The sequence below is a fragment of the Lithobates pipiens genome, unplaced genomic scaffold (assembly GCF_037356315.1).
Source record: "Lithobates pipiens isolate NorthernLeopardFrog02 unplaced genomic scaffold, aLitPip1_a1.2 Scaffold_16, whole genome shotgun sequence".
NCBI lineage: Eukaryota > Metazoa > Chordata > Amphibia > Anura > Ranidae > Lithobates > Lithobates pipiens.
This window is the reverse complement of record NW_027507748.1, coordinates 14140093-14166960: the sequence shown is the minus strand read 5'-3', so window position 1 is coordinate 14166960 and position 26868 is coordinate 14140093. Positions and strand designations below refer to the sequence as shown.

The window sequence follows — 26868 nt, the reverse complement described above, 5'->3', positions numbered from 1 at the left end:
CAATGTATACAGATCTCTATATATAGATAATACAATGTATACAGATGATATATATAGGATACAATGTATACAGATGATATATATATAGGATACAATGTATACAGATGATATATATAGGATACAATGTATACAGATGATATATATAGGATACAATGTATACAGATGATATATATATAGGATACAATGTATACAGATGATATATATATATGATACAATGTATACAGATGATATATATATAGGATACAATGTATACAGATCTCTATATATAGAGAATACAATGTATACAGATGATATATATATATAGGATACAATGTATGCAGGTGATCCGGTGGGCCGGAAATTGCTGAGTAATGCTGAGCAATCATTACATTGTATCATTGCTCCGGATCCCTCACGTGACGTCAGGAATTTGCTACTCCCCCCCCCCCCCCATTCATGGCTCCGGTCCAGCCCCGCCCCCAGTCGCTACACTTTGTCCCCGCCCCCTGGCAACACGATTCAACCCCAGTGTCCCCGCCCCCGGGCGGCCCCGCCCCCTGTATAGCACATAGCTCACCCCCTCTGGGTGTCGGTGGTGTGGTGTGCAGTGCAGGTTCCGGGGCGGCAGGCTGAGCGCTGGTTTCACGTTCCCGAGACTTGCATAAGCCAGGAGATTGCTGACCAAACCGTACAGAGAACGGAGAGGAGCAGAACGCGGAGGGGCCCCGGGAAGCCACACTGCCTGTACCGAGGGGCCCTTGGATTCTTCTCCCCACCCTATATTGAGGGACCCTTGGATTCTGCTCCCCTATACTGAGGGGCCCCTGCACTCTGCTCCCCTATACTGAGTGGCCCTTGGATTCTGCTCCCCCTATACTGAGGGGCCCCTGCACTCTGCTCCCCCTGTACTGAGGGCCCCCCCTTGGATCCCCCCCCCCTACTGAGGGGTCCCTGCTCTCTGCTCCTCCCTATACTGAGGGGCCCTTGGATTCTCCCCCCCCCCCTGTACTGAGGGGGCCCTGCAATTTGCTCCCCCCTATACTGAGGGGGCCCTGCACTCTGCTCCCCCCTATACTGAGGGGCTCTTGGATCCCTTCATACTGAGGGGCCCCTGCACTCTGCTCCCCCTGTACTGAGGGGCCCCTGCACTCTGCTGTATCTACATTGAGGGGCCCCAAGACAAATCTCAGTTTGCCCTGAGGTCCCCTCCTTGATTGTTCTGGGAGGACTCCAGGAGCTCTCTGATTGCCCCAGTAGAGGGTATCTCCCCCACCATGGAGGGCCCAGAGCCAGCAGAGGGGGAGCACATCCTCAACCTCTCCCACCTCGGCCTGGACAACCTGAACCTGGAGCAGATGACCGACGATCGGAAGAAAGAGGTCCATCAACTGCTGCTGCCCCACAACCGCCTGGTGGTCCTCCCCCCTACTGTGGCCACCTTCTCCCAGATCTCCCACCTGGACATCAGCAACAACTCCATGGCCTACATTGGAGAGGAGATCCTGGGGCTCACCAGGCTGAAGACCCTAATGGCCAAGAACAACCGGTTGGATGAATTCTCGTTACCCAAAGAGTTGGGCACCATGAAGCTGGAGGTGCTGAACCTCAGCGGGAACCAGTTTGAGGAGATCCCCAGCCAGATCTTCCAGATACAGACTCTGAATACCCTGTCCATGGGGGGCAACCGGCTCAAGAGCATCCCGGCGGAGATCGAGAACATGATCAGGTAGGTTGGTTGGCCTGGTGACATGTATTGGGTGGGCAAGGAGCAGTATGTTGGTTGGCTGGGTGGTATGTATTGTGTGTGCAACAAGCTGTAAGTTGAGTGGCTGAGTTTCATGTATTGGTTGGACAATGAGCAGTAAGCTGGCTGGCTGGGTGCCATGTATTGGGTAGGCAACGAGGGGTAAGCTGGCTGGGTGTCATGCATTGGGTAGGCAAGGATCAGTAAGTTGGCTGGGTGGCATGTTTTAGGTGGACAAGAAATGGTACATTGTTTGGCTGGGTGGCATGTATTGGGTATGCAAGGATCGGTATGTTGGTTGGCTCGATGTCATGAATTCGGTGGGCAAGGAGTGGTTGGATGACTGGGTGGCATGTATTCGGTGAGCAAGGAGTGGTAAGTTGGTTGGCTGGGTGGCATGTATTGGGTCTGTAAGGAATGGTACTTTGGTTTCCTGGATGGCATGTATTGGGTGGGCAAGAAGCCGTAAATTGGCTGCCTGAGTGTCATGTATTGGTTGGACGATGAGCGGTAAGTTGGCTGGCTGGGTGCCATGTACTGGGTAGGCAACAAGGGGTAAGCTGGCTGGGTGGCATGTTTTGGGTGGGCAAGAAATGGTACATTGTTTGGCTGGGTGGCATGTATTGGGTATGCAAGGACCGGTATGTTGGTTGGCTGGGTGGTATGAATTCGGTGGGCAAGGAGTGGTTAGTTGGCTGGGTGGCATGTATTGGGTGGGCAAGGAGTGGTATGTTGGGTAGCATGTATTGGGTAAGGAATGAGTGGTAAGTTGTTTGGCTGGGTGGCATGTTTTGGGTGTGCAAGGAATAGTATGTGGGTTTCCTGGATGGCATATATTGGGTGGGCAAGAAGCCGTAAGCTGGCTGTGTAGCATGTATTGGGTGGGCAACGAGGGGTAAGCTGGCTGGGTGTCATGGATTGGGTAGGCAATGAGCGATAAGCTGGGTGGCATGTTTTGAGTGGGCAAGGAATGGTACGTTGGTTGGCTGGGTGGCATGTATTGGGTGGGCAAGGAGCGGTAAACTGGGTGGCATGTTTCGAGTGGGCAAGGAGCGGTACATTGGGTGGGCAATGAGCTGTAAGTTGGAATGTTTTGGATGGGCAAGGAGCGGTACATTGGTTAGCTGGGTGGCATGTATTGGGTGTGCAAGGAGCGTTATGTTGGTTGGCTGGGTGGCATGAATTGGGTGGGCAAGGAGTGGTATGTTGGGTAGGCAAGAAACGGTAAGTTGGTTGGCTTGTATTAGGTGGGCAATGAGCGGTAAGTTGGTTGGCTTGTATTAGGTGGGCAAGGAATGGTACGTTGGTTGGCTTGGTGGTATATATTGGGTGGGCAAGGAGCTGTACATTAGTTGGCTGGGTGGCATGTATTGGGTGGGTAAGGAGTGGTATGTTGAGTGGCATGTATTGGGTAGGCAAGGACGATCCATCTTTACTGACATTTGGAGATTTGGTTCGTTCTCTCCATCTGTTCATGTTCCAGGTTGGGGAGTGTCGCCGGGCCCCCGAGATGTTGCATCAGCTCCCTCCTCATCGCTCCTGCTGCAGATTTTACTTTACATTCCAGAAGTGCCACCTTCTACTTAAAGCCCAACTCTGGCCAAAGTACCCCCTGCCAGGGTAACAGTCCACTTCTTTGTTTTACTTGCCCAAATTTGCCCTAGAATAGTGTGACAATGTGGATTTAAAGCCGACACTTAACCCCCCCCCCCCCCCCCCCCAAAAAAAAATATATCTGTTAATGTAATCAAATATACAGGGAAACCAAATATAGATAATTAGAACCAGATCATCTGATGGGTAGAATACAATGTATACAGGTCATATACAGTGCCTTGGAAAAGTATTCATACCCCGTGAAATTTTACACATTTTGTTATTTTACAACCAAAAACATAAATTGTATTTTATTGGGGTTTTATGTAATAGACCAACACAAAGTGGCACATAATTGTGAAGTGGAAGGAAAGGAAGGAAAATGATGCAAATATGTGAAAAGTGTGGGGGGCATTTGTATGGCGCCCCCCGGAGTCAATACTTTGTAGAACCCCCCCCCCGTCTATGCCATTACAGCTACAAGTCTTTTTGGGGGTGTCTCTACCAGCTTTGCACATCTAGAGAGGGAAATTTCTGCCCATTCTTCTTCTTTGCAAAATATCTCAAGCTCTGTCAGATTGGATGGAGAGCGTCTGTGAACAGAAATTTTCAAGTCTTGCCACAGATTCTCAGTGGGATTTAGGTCTGGACTGTGACTGGCCCATTCTAAAGCCCCATACACACTATCAGATTATCTGTTGAGTTTTTCCTTCAGATTTACCAACATCATGTAGTAGAAGGGCCTGCCTGATTGCATACACATTGAAACTCCTAAGGTTTGTCCTCATATTATATGGTTTTGGTAAATCTGAAGGAAAAACTCAGCAGATAATCTGATAGTGTGTACGGGGCTTAACACATGAATATGCTTTGATGTAAACCATTCCATTGTAGCTCTGGCTGGATGTTTCGGGTCGTTGTCCTGCTGGAAGGTGAACCTCCGCCCCGGTCTCAAGTCTTTTGCAGACTAACAGGTTTTCTTCTAAGATTGTCCTGTATTTGTCTCCATCCATCTTCCCGTCAACTCTGACCAGCTTCCCTGTCCCTGCTGAAGAAAAGCATCCCCATAACATGATGCTGCCACCACCATGTCTCACGGTGGGGATGGTGTGTTCAGGGGGATGGGCAGTGTTAGTTTTCCCCACACATAGCGTTTTGCTTTTAGGCCAAAAGGTTCAATTTTGGTCTCGTCTGACCAGATCACCTTCTTCCCCATGTTTGCTGCCCCCTCCCCCACATGGCTTCTCACAAACTGCAAACCGGACTTCTTATGACTTTCTTTCTCCAATGTCTTTCTTCTTGTCACTCTTCCATAAAGGGCAGATTTGTGGAGAGACGACTAATAGTTGTCCTGTGGACAGATTCTCCCCCCTGAGCTGTGGATCTCTGCAGCTCCTCCAGAGTCACCATGGACCTCTTGGCTCTTCTCTGATGAATGCTCTCCTTGCCCGGCCTGGTCAGTTTAGGTGGACAACCATGTCTTGGTAGGTTTGCGGTTGTGCCCATACTCTTCCCATTTTCTGATGATGGATTGAACAGAACTCCGTGAGATGTTCAAAGCTTGGGAGATTTATTTTATAACCTCACCCTGCTTTATACTTCTCCACAACTTTATCCCTGACCTGTCTGGTGTGTTCCTTGGCCTTCATGATGCTGTTTGTTCACTCAGGTTCTCTAACAAACCTCTAAGGGCTTCACAGAACAGCTGTATTTATACTGAGATGAAATCACACACTCTATTTACTAATTAGATGACTTCCAAAGGCAATTGGTTCCACTAAAATAATATATACATTTTTTTTTTTTTACCAAGTGCACATATATAGTAGGAAGAAATGAAAGCGGGATACATTCCTAAGTGTGTAAAACGGCATTTCATTTTCCTAGTCAAATCTTAATCGTCCCCATGTCTGAGCACAATATAGCCTCTGGTTCCACTAGATTTTAGTTTAGAGCTTACACTCTAGAAGTGTATATAGGATACAATGTATACAGATTCTCCTCCCAAATGACACCATGGATGGGGCGCCATTCCTCCCACCGACACCAACGATAGGCCGCTGACACCAATGATGGGGCACTCTTCTCTTCCTCCCATGACACCAACAATGGGTAACCCACAATATGTTTCTCAGAAAACTGGAGATGTGTTGGATGTTATACTATTAGTTTTTCTCTATACCTGAGAACACAAAGTATGATGTCCCCTCTATGTACACCACCCTTCCTGGTTCCTCTCCCTGGACACGCTGACTGTCTGGTGATCAAAGTCCCTAGATCTTCATCCTCCAGAGGCTCAGTGTTTGGGATCTTCATCCTCCAGAGGCTCGGTGTTTGGGATCTTCATCCTCCAGAGGCTCGGTGTTTGGGATCTTCATCCTCCCAGAGGCTCAGTGTTTGGGATCTTCATCCTCCAGAGGCTCGGTGTTTGGGATCTTCATCCTCCCAGAGGCTCAGTGTTTGGGATCTTCATCCTCCAGAGGCTCGGTGTTTGGGATCTTCATCCTCCAGAGGCTCGGTGTTTGGGATCTTCATCCTCCAGAGGCTCGGTGTTTGGGATCTTCATCCTCCAGAGGCTCAGTGTTTAGGATCTTCATCCTCCAGAGGCTCGGTGTTTAGGATCTTCATCCTCCCAGAGGCTCGGTGTTTAGGATCTTCATCCTCCCAGAGGCTCAGTGTTTGGGATCTGCATCCTCCAGAGGCTCAGTGTTTGGGATCTTCATCCTCCAGAGGCTCGGTGTTTGGGATCTTCACCCTCCCAGAGGCTCGGTGTTTGGGATCTTCATCCTCCAGAGGCTCGGTGTTTGGGATCTTCATCCTCCAGAGGCTCGGTGTTTGGGATCTTCACCCTCCCAGAGGCTCGGTGTTTGGGATCTTCATCCTCCAGAGGCTCGGTGTTTGGGATCTTCATCCTCCCAGAGGCTCGGTGTTTGGGATCTTCATCCTCCAGAGGCTCGGTGTTTGGGATCTTCATCCTCCAGAGGCTCGGTGTTTGGGATCTTCATCCTCCAGAGGCTCGGTGTTTGGGATCTTCATCCTCCAGAGGCTCGGTGGTTGGGATCTTCATCCTCCAGAGGCTCGGTGGTTGGGATCTTCATCCTCCCAGAGGCTCAGTGTTTGGGATCTTCATCCTCCCAGAGGCTCGGTGTTTAGGATCTTCATCCTCCAGAGGCTCGGTGTTTGGGATCTTCATCCTCCAGAGGCTCGGTGTTTGGGATCTTCATCCTCCAGAGGCTCGGTGTTTGGGATCTTCATCCTCCAGAGGCTCGGTGTTTGGGATCTTCATCCTCCAGAGGCTCAGTGTTTGGAATTATTCACCCTTCAGAGGCTCAGTGTTTGGGATCTTCATCCTCCAGAGGCTCGGTGTTTGGGATCTTCATCCTCCAGAGGCTCAGTGTTTGGGATCTTCATCCTCCAGAGGCTTAGTGTTTGGAATTATTCACCCTTCAGAGGCTCAGTGTTTGGGATCTACACCCGTCAGAGGCTCAGTGTTTGGGATCTTCATCCTCTGAAGGAACACAGAGGCTCAGTGTTTGGGATCTTCATCCTCCTGGAGGATCACAGAGGCTCAGTGTTTGGGATCTTCATCCTCTGGAGGATCACAGAGGCTCAGTGTTTTGGGATCTTCATCCTCTGAAGGAACACAGAGGCTCAGTGTTTGGGATCTTCATCCTGCGGAGGCTCAGTGTTTGGGATCTTCATGCTCTGAAGGATCACGGAGGCTCAGTGTTTGGGATCTTCATCCTGCGGAGGATCACAGAGGCTCAGTGTTTTGGGATCTTCATCCCTTGGAGGATCACAGAGGCTCAGTGTTTTGGGATCTTCATCCTGCGGAGGATCACAGAGGCTCAGTGTTTTGGGATCTTCATCCCTTGGAGGATCACAGAAGCTCAGTGTTTTGGGATCTTCATCCTCTGAAGAAACACAGAGGCTCAGTGTTTGGGATCTTCATCCTGCGGATGCTCAGTGTTTGGGATCTTCATGCTCTGAAGGATCACGGAGGCTCAGTGTTTGGGATCTTCATCCTGCGGAGGATCAGGGAGGCTCAGTGTTTTGGGGTCTTCATCCTCCGGAGGATAACAGAGGCTCAGTGTTTTGGGATCTTCATCCCTTGGAGGATCACAGAGGCTCAGTGTTTGGGATCTTCATCCTGCGGAGGATCACAGAGGCTCAGTGTTTAGGATCTTCATCCTCTGAAGGAACACAGAGGCTCAGTGTTTGGAGTCTCTTATGAATTCTGTGGCTTTCATCCCAGTGCTGCTTATGCTGTGAGTGACACAAGCTCCTTGTAGGGGATCTGGCCGTAGCGGCTCTGACTGGTGGAGGAGTGTGTGCCGGCACGTATACCTGGCCTGGATAATCATCTTCTGTTCAGCTACGGCTGGGGCTTGTAATTCTTCTCCTAGATTCATCCACAAATCCACCCAAAAGAGTAAAGCGCAGGTATTGCTGCCCTCTGCGTAGATTCCCCTTCTCTATTCATACTGGTCACCATTGCACCTGAGACAGAATGTGTCTCTTAAATGTTACAGTTGTCACCAGAACAGGATTGGAGGTAAATCCTCCAATGGGGACACCTGTTCTAGTGACAACTGTCTAGGGACTTGTTTACACTTGCTTCAAAACGTAGCGTTGGACGTGCTTTTTTTTTTTTAAAGCACTCTGAATGCCAATCAAAGCTTCAGTCACTAAATAAAATGGTTAGCTTACAGTCCTGTTCACAAGTTGTGTTGTGTTTGCTTAGCCTAAGAAATGATCCCTCACGTTGCTTTCTTGGTGCTTCAGAGCATCTCCAAAGCCTCCATCAAAGTCTACGACAACGCTCGCTAACAGCACCTGCAGCTTTTTGAGGAGCTTTTAGCTTTTGTTTTGGAGGTATGAGATATCCCAGGATGCACTGATACACCAACAAGCAGTCACTTCCTGGGGGGGGGGGGGGAGAGAAACAGCAGAGCTGGGGGCTACTACTAGCATGTAGGATCAGCAGAGCTGGGGGTTACTACTAAGTGGAGGATCAGCAAAGCTGGGAGCTTCTACTGAACAGGGGGATCAGCTAAACTGGGGTGTACAACTGGGAGGGAGCAGGGCTGGGACAAGGTATGGGCAGGAGAGGCAGCAGCGGCTCTGGACACCATAGTATCAGGTGGGGGGGGGGGCGCCACAAGGATATTGGGGTGTTGAGAAGGGGAAATTTGGGGGTGGCAGGGGTTAAGAATTGTTCCAGGAGTGCACATTTGTGGGGGTGTGCCAGAAGTGGTGATTGGGGAGATTTATGTTGGGGAAAAAGGGGGGGGGGGGTTTGGGAGTTTGTGCTAAAAAAAAAAAAAAATGGTAGAGGGTGTGTTTTATTTTTTATTTTTATTTTTTATTTTTTTTTGGGGGGGGGGGCGGGTTGTGCTAGCACGGATGATTGGGAGGTATTAGTACTAGGAGGGGAGTAATACTGAGCAGGGGGTCAGCAGAGCTGGGGGTACTACTGAGCAAGAGATCAGCAGAGGTGGGGGTACTACTGAGTGGGGGCTCAGCAGAGCTGGGGGTACTACTGAGCCGGGGCTCAGCAGAGCTGGGGGTACTACTGAGCCGGGGCTCAGCAGAGCTGGGGGTACTACTGAGCGAGGGATCAGCAGAGCTGGGGGTACTACCCTGTTTCCCCTAAAATAAGACCTAGTGTGATTGTCGGTGATGGCTGCAATAAAAGCCCTACCCCCCAAATAAGCCCTAGTTAAAGTCCTTGTAGGTCTTCTTTTCAGGGTAGGGCTTATTTTTGAGGAAACCGAGTAGGGCTTATATTGCAGCCAACACCGACAATCACACTAGGTCTTATTTTAGGGGAAACAGGGTACTGAGCGAGGGATCAGCAGAGCTGGGGGTACTACTGAGCGAGGGATCAGTAGAGCTGGGGGTACTACTGAGCGGGGGCTCAGTAGAGCTGGGGGTATTACTGAGCGGGGGCTCAGTAGAGCTGGGGGTACTACTGAGCGGGGGCTCGGCAGAGGTGGCGGTACTACTGAGCGGGGGCTCGGCAGAGGTGGGGGTACTACTGAGCGGGGGCTCGGCAGAGGTGGCGGTACTACTGAGCGGGGGCTCGGCAGAGGTGGCGGTACTACTGAGCGGGGGCTCGGCAGAGGTGGCGGTACTACTGAGCGGGGGCTCGGCAGAGGTGGGGGTGCTACTGAGCGGGGGCTCGGCAGAGGTGGGGGTGCTACTGAGCGGGGGCTCGGCAGAGGTGGCGGTACTACTGAGCGGGGGCTCGGCAGAGGTGGCGGTACTACTGAGCGGGGGCTCGGCAGAGGTGGCGGTACTACTGAGCGGGGCTCGGCAGAGGTGGCGGTGCTACTGAGCGGGGGCTCGGCAGAGGTGGGGGTGCTACTGAGCGGGGGCTCGGCAGAGGTGGCGGTGCTACTGAGCGGGGGCTCGGCAGAGGTGGCGGTGCTACTGAGCGGGGGCTCGGCAGAGGTGGCGGTGCTACTGAGCGGGGGCTCGGCAGAGGTGGGGGTGCTACTGAGCGGGGGCTCGGCAGAGGTGGCGGTGCTACTGAGCGGGGGCTCGGCAGAGGTGGCGGTGCTACTGAGCGGGGGCTCGGCAGAGGTGGCGTGCTACTGAGCGGGGGCTCGGCAGAGGTGGGGGTGCTACTGAGCGGGGGCTCGGCAGAGGTGGCGAGGGGTACTACTGAGCGGGGCTCGGCAGAGGTGGTGGTGCTACTGAGCGGGGGCTCGGCAGAGGTGGGGGTGCTACTGAGCGGGGGATCTGCTGAAGAGAGGTACTAATATGCTGGGGATCTGCTGAGTGGGGGTTCTACTGAGCCCCTTTAAAACAAATAGAAAATCAACACACACACAGGGCATTTCTCAAGCTTAAAAAACAAAAAACAAAAAGCATAATTGAATAATTGAAGCATTACAAAACACATGATAAAAAGCAGATGAAGTTGTAGGCCTGTGATGTGTGTTGAAGGGAGGAGATTTCTCTGACGTTGGAGACATTTGAACTGAAGAGAAATCTCCCCGGTGGGGTTTAACCCTTCCGTACTATTTCCAGAATGGAAAAAAAAAACAATCTCTCTGGCTGTCATAAAAGACGTTGGGGGGGGGGGGGGGGGAGGGGCACAAAGTGGATTTCTAGCCCTCCTGGCTGTGATGTCATATAATTGATGGGATGTGTATACCCGGAGTGCTGCTTTATCACAGCTGTGCTTCTACCTGGAAATGTGGAAAAACATTCTGTTTATAGACCTTGAGGACCCGTCCGCACCTGCCGGGCTCCCGGAACTGCTGACCTCCTCCGCCGTCTGTTCTCACCATCCCTGGGATATGTAGAGGGTACATAACCCGGACTACACGCTGTGCTTATTTCTCCATCTCCGTCTACTGGATAGGAAAATATCCATTGATCCTGCCAGAAATCCAGCGAGCCGATGACTTGCTGTGCTGCACTCTGTACTGTTATCAGGAGAAGCAGCATTGTCACCCTAAAACAGGACTACAGAACTCCTCCCCCTGTTATAATCTGGTAGATGGGGAATAGCAGAGTGACACACTTCCTGTCTTAGGGTGACAACTCACTGTACCTCTGGAGGAGCAGTGTTGTCACCCTAAGACAGAGCTCCTCCCCCTTTCATCATGTGGTAGAGAGGGGAATACACATACAGTACATAGAGTGGAGGAACACACTTCCTGTCTTAGGGTGACCTTTCTCTCTCAGTGTACTTATAGAAGAGCCGGGTTGTCACCCTAAGACAGGACTACGAAAACTCTCCACCCCCCCCCCCCCAATGCAGTAGATGGGGAACACTCATGTCTGAAGACATGTGTTACTGTGCTGTATGTACGTGTATTCCCCGTCTACTACATGAGGACAGGGGGGAGGAGTCCTGTAGTCCTGTCTTAGGGGGGACCGTGCTAGGCCACTGCACCTATGGAAGAGCAGCGTTGTCACTTTAGGACAGGACTACAGAACTCCTCCCCGTCCGTCCCCATGTAGCAGATGGGGAATACACATATCCTAAGACATGACATATGTAACTGTGCTGTGCTGTATGTATATTCACTAGCTATTACATGGAAGGGGAAGGAGTCCTGTAGTCCTATACTAAGCTGACAACACTTCTCCTCCATAGGTACAGTACACACACAGCACATTATACTTCCTGCCTTAGGGTGACAACGCACTCATTGTACTGTGCCTATGAGGAGCAGCGTTGTCACCCTAGGTACGGTACAATGAGTGCGTTGTCACCCTAAGGCAGGAAGTGTGTTTAATGTGCTGTATGTGACGACACTCGCTGTACTGTACCCATATGCACTAACCACCAATGTAATGAGAAGATTTACACAGACCACCAATGTAATAGGAGCATTCACAGGAACCACCAATGTAAGGAGAAGATTTACACTGACCACCAATGTAATAGGAGCATTCACAGCATCCACCTATGTAATAGGAGCATTCACAGCATCCACCAATGTAATAGGAGCATTCACAGCATCCACCAATGTAATAGGAACATTCACAGCATCCACCAATGTAATAGGAGCATTCACAGCATCCACCAATGTAATAGGAGCATTCACAGCATCCACCAATGTAATGAGAAGATTTACACTGACCACTAATGTAATAGGAGCATTCACAGCATCCATCAATGTAAGAAGGGATTTAGACTGACCACCAATGTAAGGGGGGCCTTCACACTGGCCACTAGTGTGAATGAAAGGATTCTACACCAAGCCCCAATGTACAGAGAAGATTTACACTGACCACCGTTGTAATGAGAAGATTTACACTGACCACCAATGTAACTGAGACATTTAGCCTGCGTTCACATTTCTGTGTGTCGGGAACGCATGAAAAATCGCTTTCCTGACCCCACAGAAACATGCCTCCGCCCTTTAGCAGATACACAGAAGTGCCATTAATTGTTAATGACACCCTCACACATCTGCTGAGATGTGCGTATTCCCATGCACCACAACTCGCAGTGCTGTGACACCATGTTGGACCCCTTTCACACTGCAGGCGCTATTGCCCTAAAAATAGCGCCTGCAAGCTGACCTGAAACAGCCGCTGCTGTGTCTCCAATGTGAGAGCCCCCGAGGGCTTTCACACCGGGGCGGTGCGCTAGCAGGATGGTAAAAAAAAAAAAAGTCCTGCAAGCCGCATCCTTGGAGCGGTGTGTACAACGCTCCTTCACCGCTCCTGCCCATTGAAATCAATGGGGCAGCGCGACTTTACCGCTACAGCAGCACTTTGCGGTGGTTTTAACCCTTTCACAGTCGTTAGCGGAGGGTAAAACACCCCCCGCTAGCGGCCGAATACCGCAGCTAAAGCGGTGCTAAAAATAACGCAGTTTTACCGCCGACGGCGCCCCAGTGTGAAAGGGGCCTTATTATGGAGAAGGATTCCAATCTGCTGACCTTTCCAGGATAGGCTGATGTTCGGCTTAGTGATCACAGTTGTAGGCAGGACTTTACCCCCCCCCCCCCACCCCCCCCTAGTGGGCAGCATTCAGCAGAGGTGATGCTGGATATGACCTCAGGGGGGCATGATATACATATGAATGCCGCCGGTCCGCGGCTCTTTACACACAATTCTGGTTATTTACATGTAAACACGGGGTCTGCAGGGGAGTCATCTGTACACAGCAATAGGCAGAGACGGGCAGCGTTAGTGACAGAACTTCACACTGAGATATCGGGACAAGGGACTAAAACTTCAAGGGGATTTAACCTGGGATAGTTGGCAAGTATAAGGCAGCTGCTTGGGGCTCAGACAGCTGCCCCTTTTGCCCTGCCTTAAAGAAGGCCCTGAACAGGAAGCAGCATTGTCACCCTAGGACGGATCTATAGAACTCCTCCCCCTGTCCTCCTGAAGTAGACAATGGAATACATATTCATACAGGACAGTAACGCACTTTCTGTCTTGAGGTGACAACGCTCATTCACATTCTCTATGGAAGAGCAGGAAGACAGAACTACAAAACTCCTCCCCCTGTTCCCATGTAGTAGATGGGGAATACACATACCCCATACCCCAAGACGAGACATGTGCTACAGTGATGTACTCTGTGTATTCCACGTGTCCTGTCTTGGGGTATGTGCATTCCCCATCTACTACATAAGGACAGGGGGAGGAGATTTGTAGTCCTGTCCTGCTCCTCCATAGGTGTAGTACGGTGAGCATTGTCACCCTAGGAAGTGTCACTGTGCTGTATGGATGTATATTCCTCATCTACTACATGAGGATAGGGGGAGGAGTTCTGTGGTCCTATCTAAGGGTGACAACACTGCTCCACTATAGGTACAGTATGGTGAGTGTTGTCACCCTGGGACAGAAGGCGTCACTGTGTTGTATTGATGCGTATTCCATATCTTATATATGAGGACAGGGGGAGGAGTTCTGTAGTCCTGTCTTAGGGTGACCACACTGCTGCTCCATGGGTACAGTATGGTGAGTGTTGTCACCCTAGGACAGAAGGTGTCACTGTGCTGTATGGATGTGTATTCCCCATCTACTACAGGAGGACAGGGGGAGGAGTTCTGTAGTCCTGTCTTAGGGTGACAACCCTGCTCCTCCATAGGTACAGTACGGTGAGTGTTGTCACCCTAGGACAGGACGTGTCATTGTGTTGTATATATGTGTATTCCATAGCTAATATATGAGGACAGAGGGTGGGGGTTCTGTAGTCTTGTCTTAGGGTGACAACACTGCTCCTCTATAGGTACAGTAGGATGAGTGTTGTCACCCTAGGACAGGAAGTGTCCCTATGTTGTATGGATGTGTATTCCCCATCTATTATTACTGATAACCCTGATATACAGAGCAGTATAGGGGTCTATTCTGTTGCATTGTGGGAAATGCTTGTCTGCTGGTTCGCCGTGCTCCGCTATGACTTGCTTGGCCTCCAACCCCCCCCCCCCATTTGCCCCACTGTTGGGGGTACAGGGCCCCTTATTGCACAGGGTGGTGGGGCCGGTATGTAGGCTCTGTCTGTAGCCGTATAATATTATAATATCTGCTATACGATGACTGTCCCCGGTGACACCCGTTAGGAATTTGCCCCCCCGGGGCTCCCGGTGTATGGAGGGTTAATCCGCAGCAGCGCCCTCCGCTGGCCCCCTCCCTTCCTCTCCAGCTCCTGGCAGGTTCATCGGGTCCAGAGAAGTCTGTACAAAGTTCAGGAGGCGTATGTGAGGCCTGCCCAGGATTCCTAGAACTTTCCTTCATGGAAACAGAAATGTATAGAATGTACAGAATGTGTGCACCATCAGATCCATCAGATCCAATGTCCCCCCCCCCCCCCCCCCCCCCCGTGGGGGGCAAATCGCCCCGTTCAACTCGCTACGCCACAACCACTCTTATTTTCAGCAACAAAATTAGGGGCGGGGCTGTCGGGGTAAATAACACTTATCGCTGACGGGCTTAACGCAGTAATCAACTCCAAACCATCACTTATTATTATTATACAGGTTGTATATAGTGCCAACAGCGCTTATTGTACCTTGCCAGTCATTAGAGGTGGTGGCTGCATTCGTTTTCCTTTTTTAGGCTATTTATTTTATTTTATTTTTTAAACTCTGTTCTCAATTTGAGGATCTGGCCAGCAACACAACTCTGGATGAATGACCACTAGAGGCACAGCAGACAGCAGCATTGTTAGTCTGGGGGGGTGTGTACTAGCAGATTTTAATACACTAACAAATTGAAGCCGAAATCAAGCTCACACTTTATAACCAGTTCTTGTAACCGTTTCTTCCTTCCCCTTTTTTTTTTTTTGGGATAAAAGTTTTAAATAAATAAAAGCTGATCATTGTAAGCACCCCCTGCCCAGCGGGAAATGGTTTGATCTGTGCTGCTGGAACTGACCAGGTCACGCGATTTAGCTACTGTTTGCAACACGCACGCGCACACAGACGCACACACACACACTGGACTTGGGTCTATAGCCTGGGTGCTCAACCCGCGGCCCTCCGGCTGTTGCGGAACTACAATTCCCATCATGTCTCTGGCCTTGGGAGTCATGCTTGTGACTGTCAGCTTTGCAATGATTCATGGGACTTGTAGTTCGGCAACAGCTGGAGGGCCGCAGGTCGCGCACCCATGGTCTATAGCAGGGGGTAGGCATCCTGGGGCCCTCTGGCTGTTGCAGAACTACAAGTCCCATCATGCCTCTGGGAGTAACTGCCAGCCTTGCAATGCCTCATGGGAAATTTAGTTCCACAACAGCTGGAGGGCCCCAGGTTGCCTACCCCTGGTCTACAGTATTCCTCTTCGCTCCTCCTCCAGCAGATGCATATAAGGTTGTGAAGGGAGATGAGAGGAGTGGTTGAGGAGCTGGGTCAGCAAAGACAGTAATTAGACTGGGGGGGGGGGGGGGGGGGGTGGTTAGGCTATGGAATCGCAAGGGAGGAGGGGGCTGTGCTAAGAAAGTTGACTCCTCCTGAAGAAGTCACATTTTTTAGGAGGTTCACAGGCACATTGCATGTGATTCAAATATAATTTAGAAAAATGAATAACACCGCAAATAAAGTATTTAAAATACGGAATTGAAATGTTTCCATGGGAGCGGAGTGTTAGAAGTAGAATCCTGGAGATTGGTGTGATGCACTACCGTACCTGTAATGTCTTGTTGTGATGTCATACTGTACCTGTGACGTCATACCGTACCTTTAATGTCTGAGTGTGATGTCATATTGTACCCATAATGTCTGACTGTGACGTATCATACCGGACCCGTAACGTCTGAGTGTGACGGGTGCTGTCATGATGGGACATGCTGTACTTCTAATGGTTGGGTGTAATGGGCGCTGTACTGATGCAACATGTCATACCTGTAACATCTTGGTAGTGATGGTAAATGCTTTACCTGCATTATCTGGGTATAATGGGTACTGTAGTAATGGGACATGCTGTACCTGTAACGCCCGGGTATGATAGGTCCTGTAGTAATGGGACATGCTGTACCTGTAACGCCCGGGTATGATAGGTCCTGTAGTGATGGGACATGCCGTACCTGTAACACTCGGGTATAATTGGTACTGTAGTGATGGGACATGCCGTACCTGTAACACTCGGGTATAATTGGTACTGTAGTGATGGGACATGCCGTACCTGTAACACCCGGTTATGATAGGTCCTGTAGTGATGGGACATGCCGTACCTGTAACGCCTGGGTATGCTAGGTCCTGTAGTGATGGGACATGCTGTACCTGTAACGCCCGAGTATGATAGGTCCTGTAGTGATGGGGAATGCCATATCTGTAACACCCGGGTATGATAGGTCCTGTAGTGATGGGACATGCCGTACCTGTAACGCCCGTGTATGATAGGTCCTGTAGTGATGGGACATGCTGTACCTGTAACGCCCGAGTATGATAGGTCCTGTAGTGATGGGGAATGCCGTACCTGTAACGCCCGGGTATGATAGGTCCTGTAGTGATGGGACATGCCGTACCTGTAACACCCGGGTATGATAGGTCCTGTAGTGATGGGACATGCCGTACCTGTAACGCCCGGGTATGATAGGTCCTGTAGTGATGGGACATGCCGTACCTGTAACGCCCGGGTATGATAGGTCCTGTAGTGATGGGACATGCCGTACCTGTAACGCCCGGGTATGATAGGTCCTGTAGTGATGGGGCATGCCGTACCTGTAACGCCCGGGTATGATAGGTCCTGTAGTGATGGGACATGCCGTACCTGTAACGCCCGGGTATGATAGGTCCTGTAGTGATGGGACATGCCATACCTGTAACGCCCGGGTATGATAGGTCCTGTAGTGATGGGACATGCCGTACCTGTAACACTCGGGTATAATGGGTACTGTAGTGATGGGACATGCCGTACCTGTAACACTCGGGTATAATGGGTACTGTAGTGATGGGACATGCCATATCTGTAACACCCGGGTATGATAGGTCTTGTAGTGATGGGACATGCCGTACCTGTAACACCCGGGTATGATAGGTCCTGTAGTGATGGGACATGCCGTACCTGTAACACTCGGGTATAATGGGTACTGTAGTGATGGGACATGCCGTACCTGTAACGCCCGGGTATGATAGGTCCTGTAGTGATGGGACATGCCATACCTGTAACGCCCGGGTATGATAGGTCCTGTAGTGATGGGACATGCCGTACCTGTAACGCCCGGGTATGATAGGTCCTGTAGTGATGGGACATGCCGTACCTGTAACGCCCGGGTATGATAGGTCCTGTAGTGATGGGACATGCCGTATCTGTAACACCCGGTTATGATAGGTCCTGTAGTGATGGGACATGCCGTACCTGTAACGCCCGGGTATGATAGGTCCTGTAGTGATGGGACATGCCGTACCTGTAACACCCGGGTATGATAGGTCCTGTAGTGATGGGACATGCCGTACCTGTAACACCCGGGTATGATAGGTCCTGTAGTGATGGGACATGCCGTACCTGTAACGCCCGGGTATGATAGGTCCTGTAGTGATGGGACATGCCGTACCTGTAACACCCGGGTATGATAGGTCCTGTAGTGATGGGACATGCCGTACCTGTAACACTCGGGTATAATGGGTACTGTAGTGATGGGACATGCCGTACCTGTAACGCCCGGGTATGATAGGTCCTGTAGTGATGGGACATGCCATACCTGTAACACCCGGGTATGATAGGTCCTGTAGTGATGGGACATGCCGTACCTGTAACGCCCGGGTATGATAGGTCTTGTAGTGATGGGACATGCCGTACCTGTAACACCCGGGTATGATAGGTCCTGTAGTGATGGGACATGCCGTACCTGTAACACTCGGGTATAATGGGTACTGTAGTGATGGGACATGCCGTACCTGTAACGCCCGGGTATGATAGGTCCTGTAGTGATGGGACATGCCATACCTGTAACACCCGGGTATGATAGGTCCTGTAGTGATGGGACATGCCGTACCTGTAACGCCCGGGTATGATAGGTCCTGTAGTGATGGGGCATGCCGTACCTGTAACGCCCGGGTATGATAGGTCCTGTAGTGATGGGACATGCCGTACCTTTAACGCCCGGGTATGATAGGTCCTGTAGTGATGGGGCATGCCGTACCTGTAACGCCCGGGTATGATAGGTCCTGTAGTGATGGGACATGCCGTACCTGTAACGCCCGGGTATGATAGGTCCTGTAGTGATGGGACATGCCGTACCTGTAACGCCCGGGTATGATAGGTCCTGTAGTGATGGGACATGCCGTACCTGTAACGCCCGGGTATGATAGGTCCTGTAGTGATAGGACATGCCGTACCTGTAACGCCCGGGTATGATAGGTCCTGTAGTGATGGGACATGCCGTACCTGTAACGCCCGGGTATGATAGGTCCTGTAGTGATGGGACATGCCGTACCTGTAACGCCCGGGTATGATAGGTCCTGTAGTGATGGGACATGCCGTACCTGTAACGCCCGGGTATGATAGGTCCTGTAGTGATGGGACATGCTGTACCTGTAACGCCCGGGTATGATAGGTCCTGTAGTGATGGGACATGCCGTACCTGTAACGCCCGGGTATGATAGGTCCTGTAGTGATGGAACACGCTGTACCTGTAACGCCCGGGTATGATAGGTCCTGTAGTGATGGGATATGCCGTACCTGTAACGCCCGGGTATGATAGGTCCTGTAGTGATGGGATATGCCGTACCTGTAACGCCCGGGTATGATAGGTCCTGTAGTGATGGAACATGCTGTACCTGTAACGCCCGGGTATGATAGGTCCTGTAGTGATGGGATATGCCGTACCTGTAACGCCCGGGTATGATAGGTCCTGTAGTGATGGGATATGCCGTACCTGTAACGCCTGGGTATGCTAGGTCCTGTAGTGATGGGACATGCCGTACCTGTAACGCCCGGGTATGCTAGGTCCTGTAGTGATGGGACATGCCGTACCTGTAACGCCCGGGTATGATAGGTCCTGTAGTGATGGGACATGCCGTACCTGTAACGCCCGGGTATGATAGGCCCTGTAGTGATGGGACATGCCGTACCTGTAACGCCCGGGTATGATAGGCCCTGTAGTGATGGGACATGCCGTACCTGTAACACCCGGGTATGATAGGCCCTGTAGTGATGGGACATGCCGTACCTGTAACGCCCGGGTATGATAGGTCCTGTAGTGATGGGACATGCCATACCTGTAACGCCCGGGTATGATAGGTCCTGTAGTGATGGGACATGCCGTACCTGTAACGCCCGGGTATGATAGGTCCTGTAGTGATGGGACATGCCATACCTGTAACGCCCGGGTATGATAGGTCCTGTAGTGATGGGACATGCCGTACCTGTAACACCCGGGTATGATAGGTCCTGTAGTGATGGGATATGCCGTACCTGTAACGCCCGGGTATGATAGGTCCTGTAGTGATGGGATATGCCGTACCTGTAACGCCTGGGTATGCTAGGTCCTGTAGTGATGGGACATGCCGTACCTGTAACGCCCGGGTATGCTAGGTCCTGTAGTGATGGGACATGCCGTACCTGTAACGCCCGGGTATGATAGGTCCTGTAGTGATGGGACATGCCGTACCTGTAACGCCCGGGTATGATAGGCCCTGTAGTGATGGGACATGCCGTACCTGTAACACCCGGGTATGATAGGCCCTGTAGTGATGGGACATGCCGTACCTGTAACACCCGGGTATGATAGGTCCTGTAGTGATGGGACATGCCGTACCTGTAACACCCGGGTATGATAGGCCCTGTAGTGATGGGACATGCCGTACCTGTAACACCCGGGTATGATAGGTCCTGTAGTGATGGGACATGCTGTACCTGCATTGTCTAGATCTAATGGGTGTAGTAGTGGTTGGACATGCTGTACCTGTAACGTCTGGGTATAACAGGTCCTGTAGTGATGGGAGATATGGTGCCTGTAATGCCCACGTTTGATTGGTGCTGTAATGATGGGATGTACCTGTAACGTAATGTCTGGTTGCTTTGGATCTAACGGGTTCTCCAGTGTCGATCCAAACATTGTAACATTGTAACAATCTTGAAATATCTGATCTTTTTGAATGAAGGACACTGATCTCATGTAACAGAATTCTTCTTTGTCCTCCAGTCTGGAGTTCCTGTATCTGGGTGGAAATTTCATCTCCCACATCCCACCGGAGCTCGCCAACCTGCCCTACCTGAGCTGCCTGGTCCTGTGCGATAACCGCATCCATAGCGTCCCGCCACAGCTGGCACAGTGAGTATGATGCAATCAGATAGGTAATCAGCTGCAAATGGCTTCAGAGTGTGAGTGTTTAAATGTTGTCCACCCCCCCCCCCCCCTTTTTAAATACATATGTAAAGTCGACTCTATTCTATATACTCCTTTCAAACGAAAGTCTATCTAAAGCCTACACTTAGTTTTTGAATAGAGTGAGGAGGGATTAGAACCCCTGTTTTGTTTTTATTAGTGCCCTCTGGGGTATACTGACCCTCTCCATTTCTCTTGCCTTACTCTTCCAGGGTCCACTCTCTGCGGTCACTCAGCCTTCACAACAACCTCCTGACCTACCTACCGAGGGAGATCCTCAGTCTGGTCCACCTGCAGGAGCTCAGCCTGCGCGGGAATCCGCTGGTAGTGAGGTTCGTGAGGGATCTGACCTACACCCCGCCCACGCTGCTGGAGCTGGCCGGACGTACCATCAGAAGCCGGGGACTCCCGTACACACCGTGGGAGCTTCCAGAGAACCTCGTCAGATACCTGGACCTGTCCAGCAAATGTCCCAACCCCAAGTGTGCAGGTGAGATACTTCTCCTGTATTCAGGCTCCCTTACACCACCGCTCAGTGCGCTGCAGTGCTCATGGATTTGTGTCTGCCTTCTCCTCTCTCCTCTTCCCTTCTATCTTCTTTCTTTTTGTTTCTTTTCTCTCTTCTCCCTCCTTTTTTTTTTCTCCCTCTGTTTTCTTCCTCCTTTTTTCTTATTTATTTTCTCCCTCTTTTCTCTCCCACCCCACCCTTCTTTTTTTTTCTTTCTCTTTTCTTTTCTCTTTCTTACTGTGTTTTTTTTTTTTTTTTTCATCCATCTCTTTCTTCTCATTCTCCTTCTTCTCTTCCTTCTCTTTCTTTTCCTTCCTTCTCCTTCTTCTCTTCCTTCTCCTTCTTCTCTTCCTTCTCTTCCTTCTCCTTCTTCTCTTCCTTCTCCTTCTTCTCTTCCTTCTCCTTCTTCTCTTCCTTCTCCTTCTTCTCTTCCTTCTCCTTCTTCTCTTCCTTCTCCTTCTTCTCTTCCTTCTCCTTCTTCTCTTCCTTCTCCTTCTTCTCTTCCTTCTCCTTCTTCTCTTCCTTCTCCTTCTTCTCTTCCTTCTCCTTCTTCTCTTCCTTCTCCTTCTTCTTCTCCTTCTTCTCCTCCTTCTCCTTCTTCTCCTCCTCCTGTGCCTTCCTTCCTTCCTTCCGTCCTTTCTTTCTTCCGTCCTCCTCGTCCTCATCTTTCATCCTCTTCCTTTTTCTTCTTCTTCCTCTTCCTCTTGCTTTTTTTTTCCTCCATCTCTTTCTTCTCATTCTCCTTCTCTTCCTTCTCCTTCTTCTCCTCCTCCTCCTCCTCCTCCTCCTCCTCCTTGTCTTCCTTCTCCTTCTCCTGTGTCTTCCTTCCTTCCTTCCTTCCTTCCTTCTTTCTTTTGTCCTCCTCGTCATCTTTCATCCTCCTCCTTTTTTCTTCTTCTCCTCTTCCTCTTCCCTTTTTTTTTTTTTTCTTCTCCTTCTCTTCCTCCTCCTTGCCCTTCTTCTCTTCCTCCTCCTTGCCCTTCTTCTTCTTCTCTTCCTCTTCCTTGCCCTTCTTCTCTTCCTTCTCTTCCTCCTCCTTGCCCTTCTTCTTCTCTTCCTTCTCCCTGCCCTTCTTCTTCTCTTCCTTCTCCTTGCCCTTCTTCTTCTCCTCTTCCTTCTCCTATTCACAGTAACATGCGGCCATGCACTTTAATTGCATTGGTGGGAATTGCATCCCAATGCACCTTGCATTCTGTAAGGTGCCCCAGCTTGTCGGTGGATTTGTATTGCAGTGGGTTGCACTACTGGAAATAGTACATGCACCTTTTTATTGGCGTGTTCCGATAAGTTAGGCAGACCATTACAATGAATGAATGAACTGCCTTGACTCAATGCACTACAGCTAGGGATGCACCGAATGGGTTTTTTGGTGCCGAAACCGATACCGAAAATAAATCTTCGTTGATCCCGAAAACCGAAACCAATACCTAAACAATACCGAAAGTGACTGTTTTTAAAAATATTTTTATACAGGAGATGATCAGAGACTGCAGAGATGGTCAGAGACTGGGGACATGGTACAGGAGATGGTCAGAGACTGGGGACACGGTACAGGAGATGGTCAGAGACTGGGGACATGGTACAGGAGATGGTCAGAGACTGGGGACATGGTACAGGAGATGGTCAGAGACTGGGGACATTGTACTGGAGATGGTCAGAGACTGGGGACACGGTACAGGAGATGATCAGAGACTGGGGACATGGTACAGGAGATGGTCAGAGACTGGGGACATAGTACAGGAGATGGTCAGAGACTGGGGGACGTGGTGCAGGAGATGGTCAGAGACTGGGGGACATGGTGCAGGAGATGGTCAGAGACTGGGGACATGGTGCAGGAGATGGTCAGAGACTGGGGACATGGTACAGGAGATGGTCAGAGACTGGGGACACGGTACAGGAGATGGTCAGAGACTGGGGGACATGGTTCAGGAGATGGTCAGAGACTGGGGGACATGGTTCAGGAGATGGTCAGAGACTGGGGGACATGGTACAGGAGATGGTCAGAGACTGGGGACATGGTGCAGGAGATGGTCAGAGACTGGGGGACATGGTGCAGGAGATGGTCAGAGACTGGGGGACATGGTGCAGGAGATGGTCAGAGACTGGGGACATGGTGCAGGAGATGGTCAGAGACTGGGGACATGGTACAGGAGATGGTCAGAGACTGGGGACATGGTACAGGAGATGGTCAGAGACTGGGGACATGGTGCAGGAGATGGTCAGAGACTGGGGGACATGGTGCAGGAGATGGTCAGAGACTGGGGGACATGGTGCAGGAGATGGTCAGAGACTGGGGACATGGTGCAGGAGATGGTCAGAGACTGGGGGACATGGTGCAGGAGATGGTCAGAGACTGGGGGACATGGTGCAGGAGATGGTCAGAGACTGGGGACATGGTACAGGAGATGGTCAGAGACTGGGGACATGGTTCAGGAGATGGTCAGAGACTGGGGGACATGGTACAGGAGATGGTCAGAGACTGGGGGACATGGTACAGGAGATGGTCAGAGACTGGGGGACATGGTACAGGAGATGAACAGAGACTGGGGGACATGGTACAGGAGATGATCAGAGACTGGGGGACATGGTACAGGAGATGGTCAGAGACTGGGGCTTTACAGGCGCTATTTTTAGTGCTAAAACACCTGTAAAGCGCCTCAGTGTGAAAGTAGCCTAAGTGAAGCTTTACAGGTCGCCAATCGCACACTGAATTTAGTCATGACTTTGCTCTCTCTTCCTCTCCATTACAGTCATGTGCAGTAGATCCAGATTGTATAGAAATGGCAAGAAGCTAATATAAAGATAGATCCAGCCACTTGTGCTAGTCTACATTAAACAATAAATTGATTTATTTTTTATTTTTTTAAAGCATTTATTACTAGATTAGATGGTTTTTCTGTTCTATCAGCATTAAAGCGATATTTTTCCAGCTATTAAATCCTCCTCTCCCCCCGGCAGGTGTATACTTCGACTCGTGCGTGCGTCAGATCAAGTTTGTGGATTTCTGTGGGAAGTACCGCCTCCCCCTTATGCATTATCTCTGCTCCCCAGAATGCTCCTCCCCCTGCAGCTCTGTCTCCTCCCAAAGCGAATCGGACTCGGAGGACGAGGCCATGGTGGCGGCACGCAGGATGCAGAAAGTACTTTTAGGCTGAACCGCGCTTCACAAACGAAGACCGCCAAGCGTTTTTTTTCTTCCATGGACAAAAACGTCGACGCTCCATGCTGGCCTCCGCTCTGGACTAATAATGCGGAGCACGTTGGCTGCCCTTTTAAAGGGCACAATATGGGCGCCGTGCCTGCTGGAACTTCGCTACAAACCTGAAGTTGATCTCGCCGAAACGGGTGTGACGTGGCGCGTCGGCCATCTTGACTGTACACTGGCCGGCAGTCTGCCGCTGTTTGCCCAAAGAATGCTGATCTGTTGGTTTACTTTAATGGAGAAAGTAGAAGGACTGTAAATGATTGGACAGCTTACCTGCTGGGCACGCACCTTCAGGACTCTCATAAGCAATTGAATATTTCTGTGTCCTGACGGAACAATTAAGTGTTTTTTTTTTTTTTTTGTTTTGTGTTAAGTGCTAATGACATTTCATCGTACAAACGTCGCTCGCCATTTTGTATTTTTCTGTGTGATATTTGTAGTCTCCAGAATTTCCTATTTGGACCGGGTCTCTATAAATCCTAGCAAATAGGCCTTATATTAATGTCTATGCAGTGCGCCTGTCCGAAGGTGACTCAGCGTGACTTGGCGTCCATGATGCCATTGTAGCGCTTTTAAAACTGCCATTTAGATGGCAGTTTTAAAGATGGCCGAAAGATGGCCGCTCCCTTGTAGGGGAGCTCACCTTAATATGATAGTGCCTTAGACATTGAGGGTTTAATTTGTATCCACAGAGCTTAAAATTGCACTAAACTCTAATTTAATTAACTCAATACTTAAAAAAATAAATAAAAAATAAATAAATAAAGTACACAAGTTTCTGTTTCTCTCAGCCGCTCCCAAATTCCTTTATTTTTTCAGACTGTGATCTGACTTCCTGTTAGAGGGTTACCGCATTCGTTCTCCATGGTCCCATTGTATGTAGAAGCGCAGCCCCTCTGCCTCGATTCGCTGTATGTGAGAAGTAGGGATGCACAGATACCGATATCCGTGCCGATACTAAGCATTTGCACTAGTATCGGCACTTGCACAAATGCTCCGATACCAGAAATGCTTCCCCTCTGGCCAACTGTCTTCACTGGCGAGTGCCATCCCTACCTTCTCCTCCCCTCTGGCTGGCTGTCTTCACTGGCGGGTGCCATCCCTTCCTTCTCCTCCCCCTCTGGCTGGCTGTCTTCACTGGTGTGTGCCTTCCCCTTCCCTCTGGCCGACTGTCTTCACTGGTGTGTGCCTTCCCCGCCTTCCCCTTCCCTCTGGGCGACTGTCTTCAATGGCGGGTGCCATCCCTACCTTCTCCTCCCCTCTGGCCGACTGTCTTCACTGGCGGGTGCCATCCCTTCCTTCTCCTCCCCTCTGGCCGACTGTCTTCACTGGCGGGTGCCATCCCTTCCTTCTCCTCCCCTCTGGCCGACTGTCTTCACTGGCTGGGGTGCCATCCCTTCCTTCTCCTCCCCTCTGGCTGACTGTCTTTACTGGCGGGTGCCATCCCCGCCTCCTCTTCCCCTCCGGCCAGCTGTCTTCTCTGGTGTGTGCCATCCCGGCCTCCTCCTCCCCTCTGGCCAACTATCTTCACTGGCGGGTGCCATCCCCGCCTCCTCCTCCCCTCCGGCCGACTCTCTTCACTGGCTGTTGCAATCCCCGCCTTTCCCTTCCCTCCGGCCGACTGTCTTCTCTGGTGGGTGCCATCCCTGCCTCCTCCTCCCCTCCATCCAGCTGTCTTCTCTGGTGGATGCCATCCCCGCCTCCTCCTCCCCTCCGGCCGACTGTCTTCTCTGGTGGGTGCCATCCCCGCCTTCCCCTTCCCTGTGGCCGACTGTCTTGACTGGCGGGTGCCACCCCCTCTTCTCCTCCATGCCAACCTTGCCTCCTCCTCCCCTCTGGCCGACTGTTTTCACTACTTTAAAAAAAAAATAAAGCATCGGTACTCAGTGTTATAAAAATAGTATCGTGTATCCCTGGTGCCTAGGCCCCGCTGTATGCGGGACGCCCCCCCTTGCCTTGGTGCCGCTGTATGCAGGAAGGTGTCCCCCCTGCCTAGGCCCCCGCTGTATGCAGGAAGGTGGCCCCCCTGCCTAGGCCCCCGCTGTATGCGGGAGACCCCCCTTGCCTTGGTGCCGCTGTGTGCAGGAAGGAGACCCCCCTGCCTAGGCCCCCGCTGTATGCAGGAAGGTGGCCCCCCTGCCTAGGCCCCCGCTGTATGCAGGAAGGTGGCCCCCCTGCCTAGGCCCCCGCTGTATGCGAGAGGCCCCCCTTGCCTTGGTGCCGCTGTATGCGGGAAGGTAGCCACCCCTGCCTTGCTTGCTCCTGTGATGGACTATGGGACATGTAGTACGCATAGATCGGTGTGCATCGACAACAAATAGCATGCCCCACTTGTCCCAAACAAAGGGATGGGGGATGGAGGGGGGTGGTTTTGGGAGCCCATGGAGGTTGTTACAAGGGGACAAAAAATAATAATAAGAAACAATTGAATGAAAAATATATTACAGGGCTATTAGGAAGCAGTGGATGTGTAAGGAATATTTTTGGAGAATATTGTTGTGTAAGGAGAACTGGTTATAAAGTACCAATTTAGAGGATGACTACATTCGTAAAGGGCATTAACAAATCATTTATCTTCCACC

At 50.9% G+C, this 26868-nt stretch overlaps 1 protein-coding gene across 1 annotated transcript; it reads left to right on the top strand.

The window, feature by feature from the left end:
• The first annotated feature begins 608 nt into the window (after positions 1-608).
• LRRC58 (leucine rich repeat containing 58) lies at positions 609-25052 on the top strand. Its single transcript, XM_077479597.1, has 4 exons — positions 609-1705; positions 20391-20519; positions 20786-21063; positions 24040-25052. Exons 1-4 carry the CDS (start codon positions 1254-1256, stop codon positions 24234-24236), a joined length of 1056 nt encoding a protein of 351 aa, XP_077335723.1. The 5' UTR covers positions 609-1253; the 3' UTR covers positions 24237-25052.
• The last annotated feature ends 1816 nt before the right edge of the window (positions 25053-26868 follow it).

Coding starts and splice junctions, on each gene's coding strand:
- LRRC58 (XM_077479597.1), top strand. CDS start 1,254: ATGGAGGGCCCAGAGCCAGCAGAGGGGGAGCACATCCTCAACCTCTCC. Junction 20,520..20,785: donor GTCCCGCCACAGCTGGCACA/GTGAGTATGATG, acceptor TTACTCTTCCAG/GGTCCACTCTCTGCGGTCAC. Junction 21,064..24,039: donor TCCCAACCCCAAGTGTGCAG/GTGAGATACTTC, acceptor TCCCCCCGGCAG/GTGTATACTTCGACTCGTGC.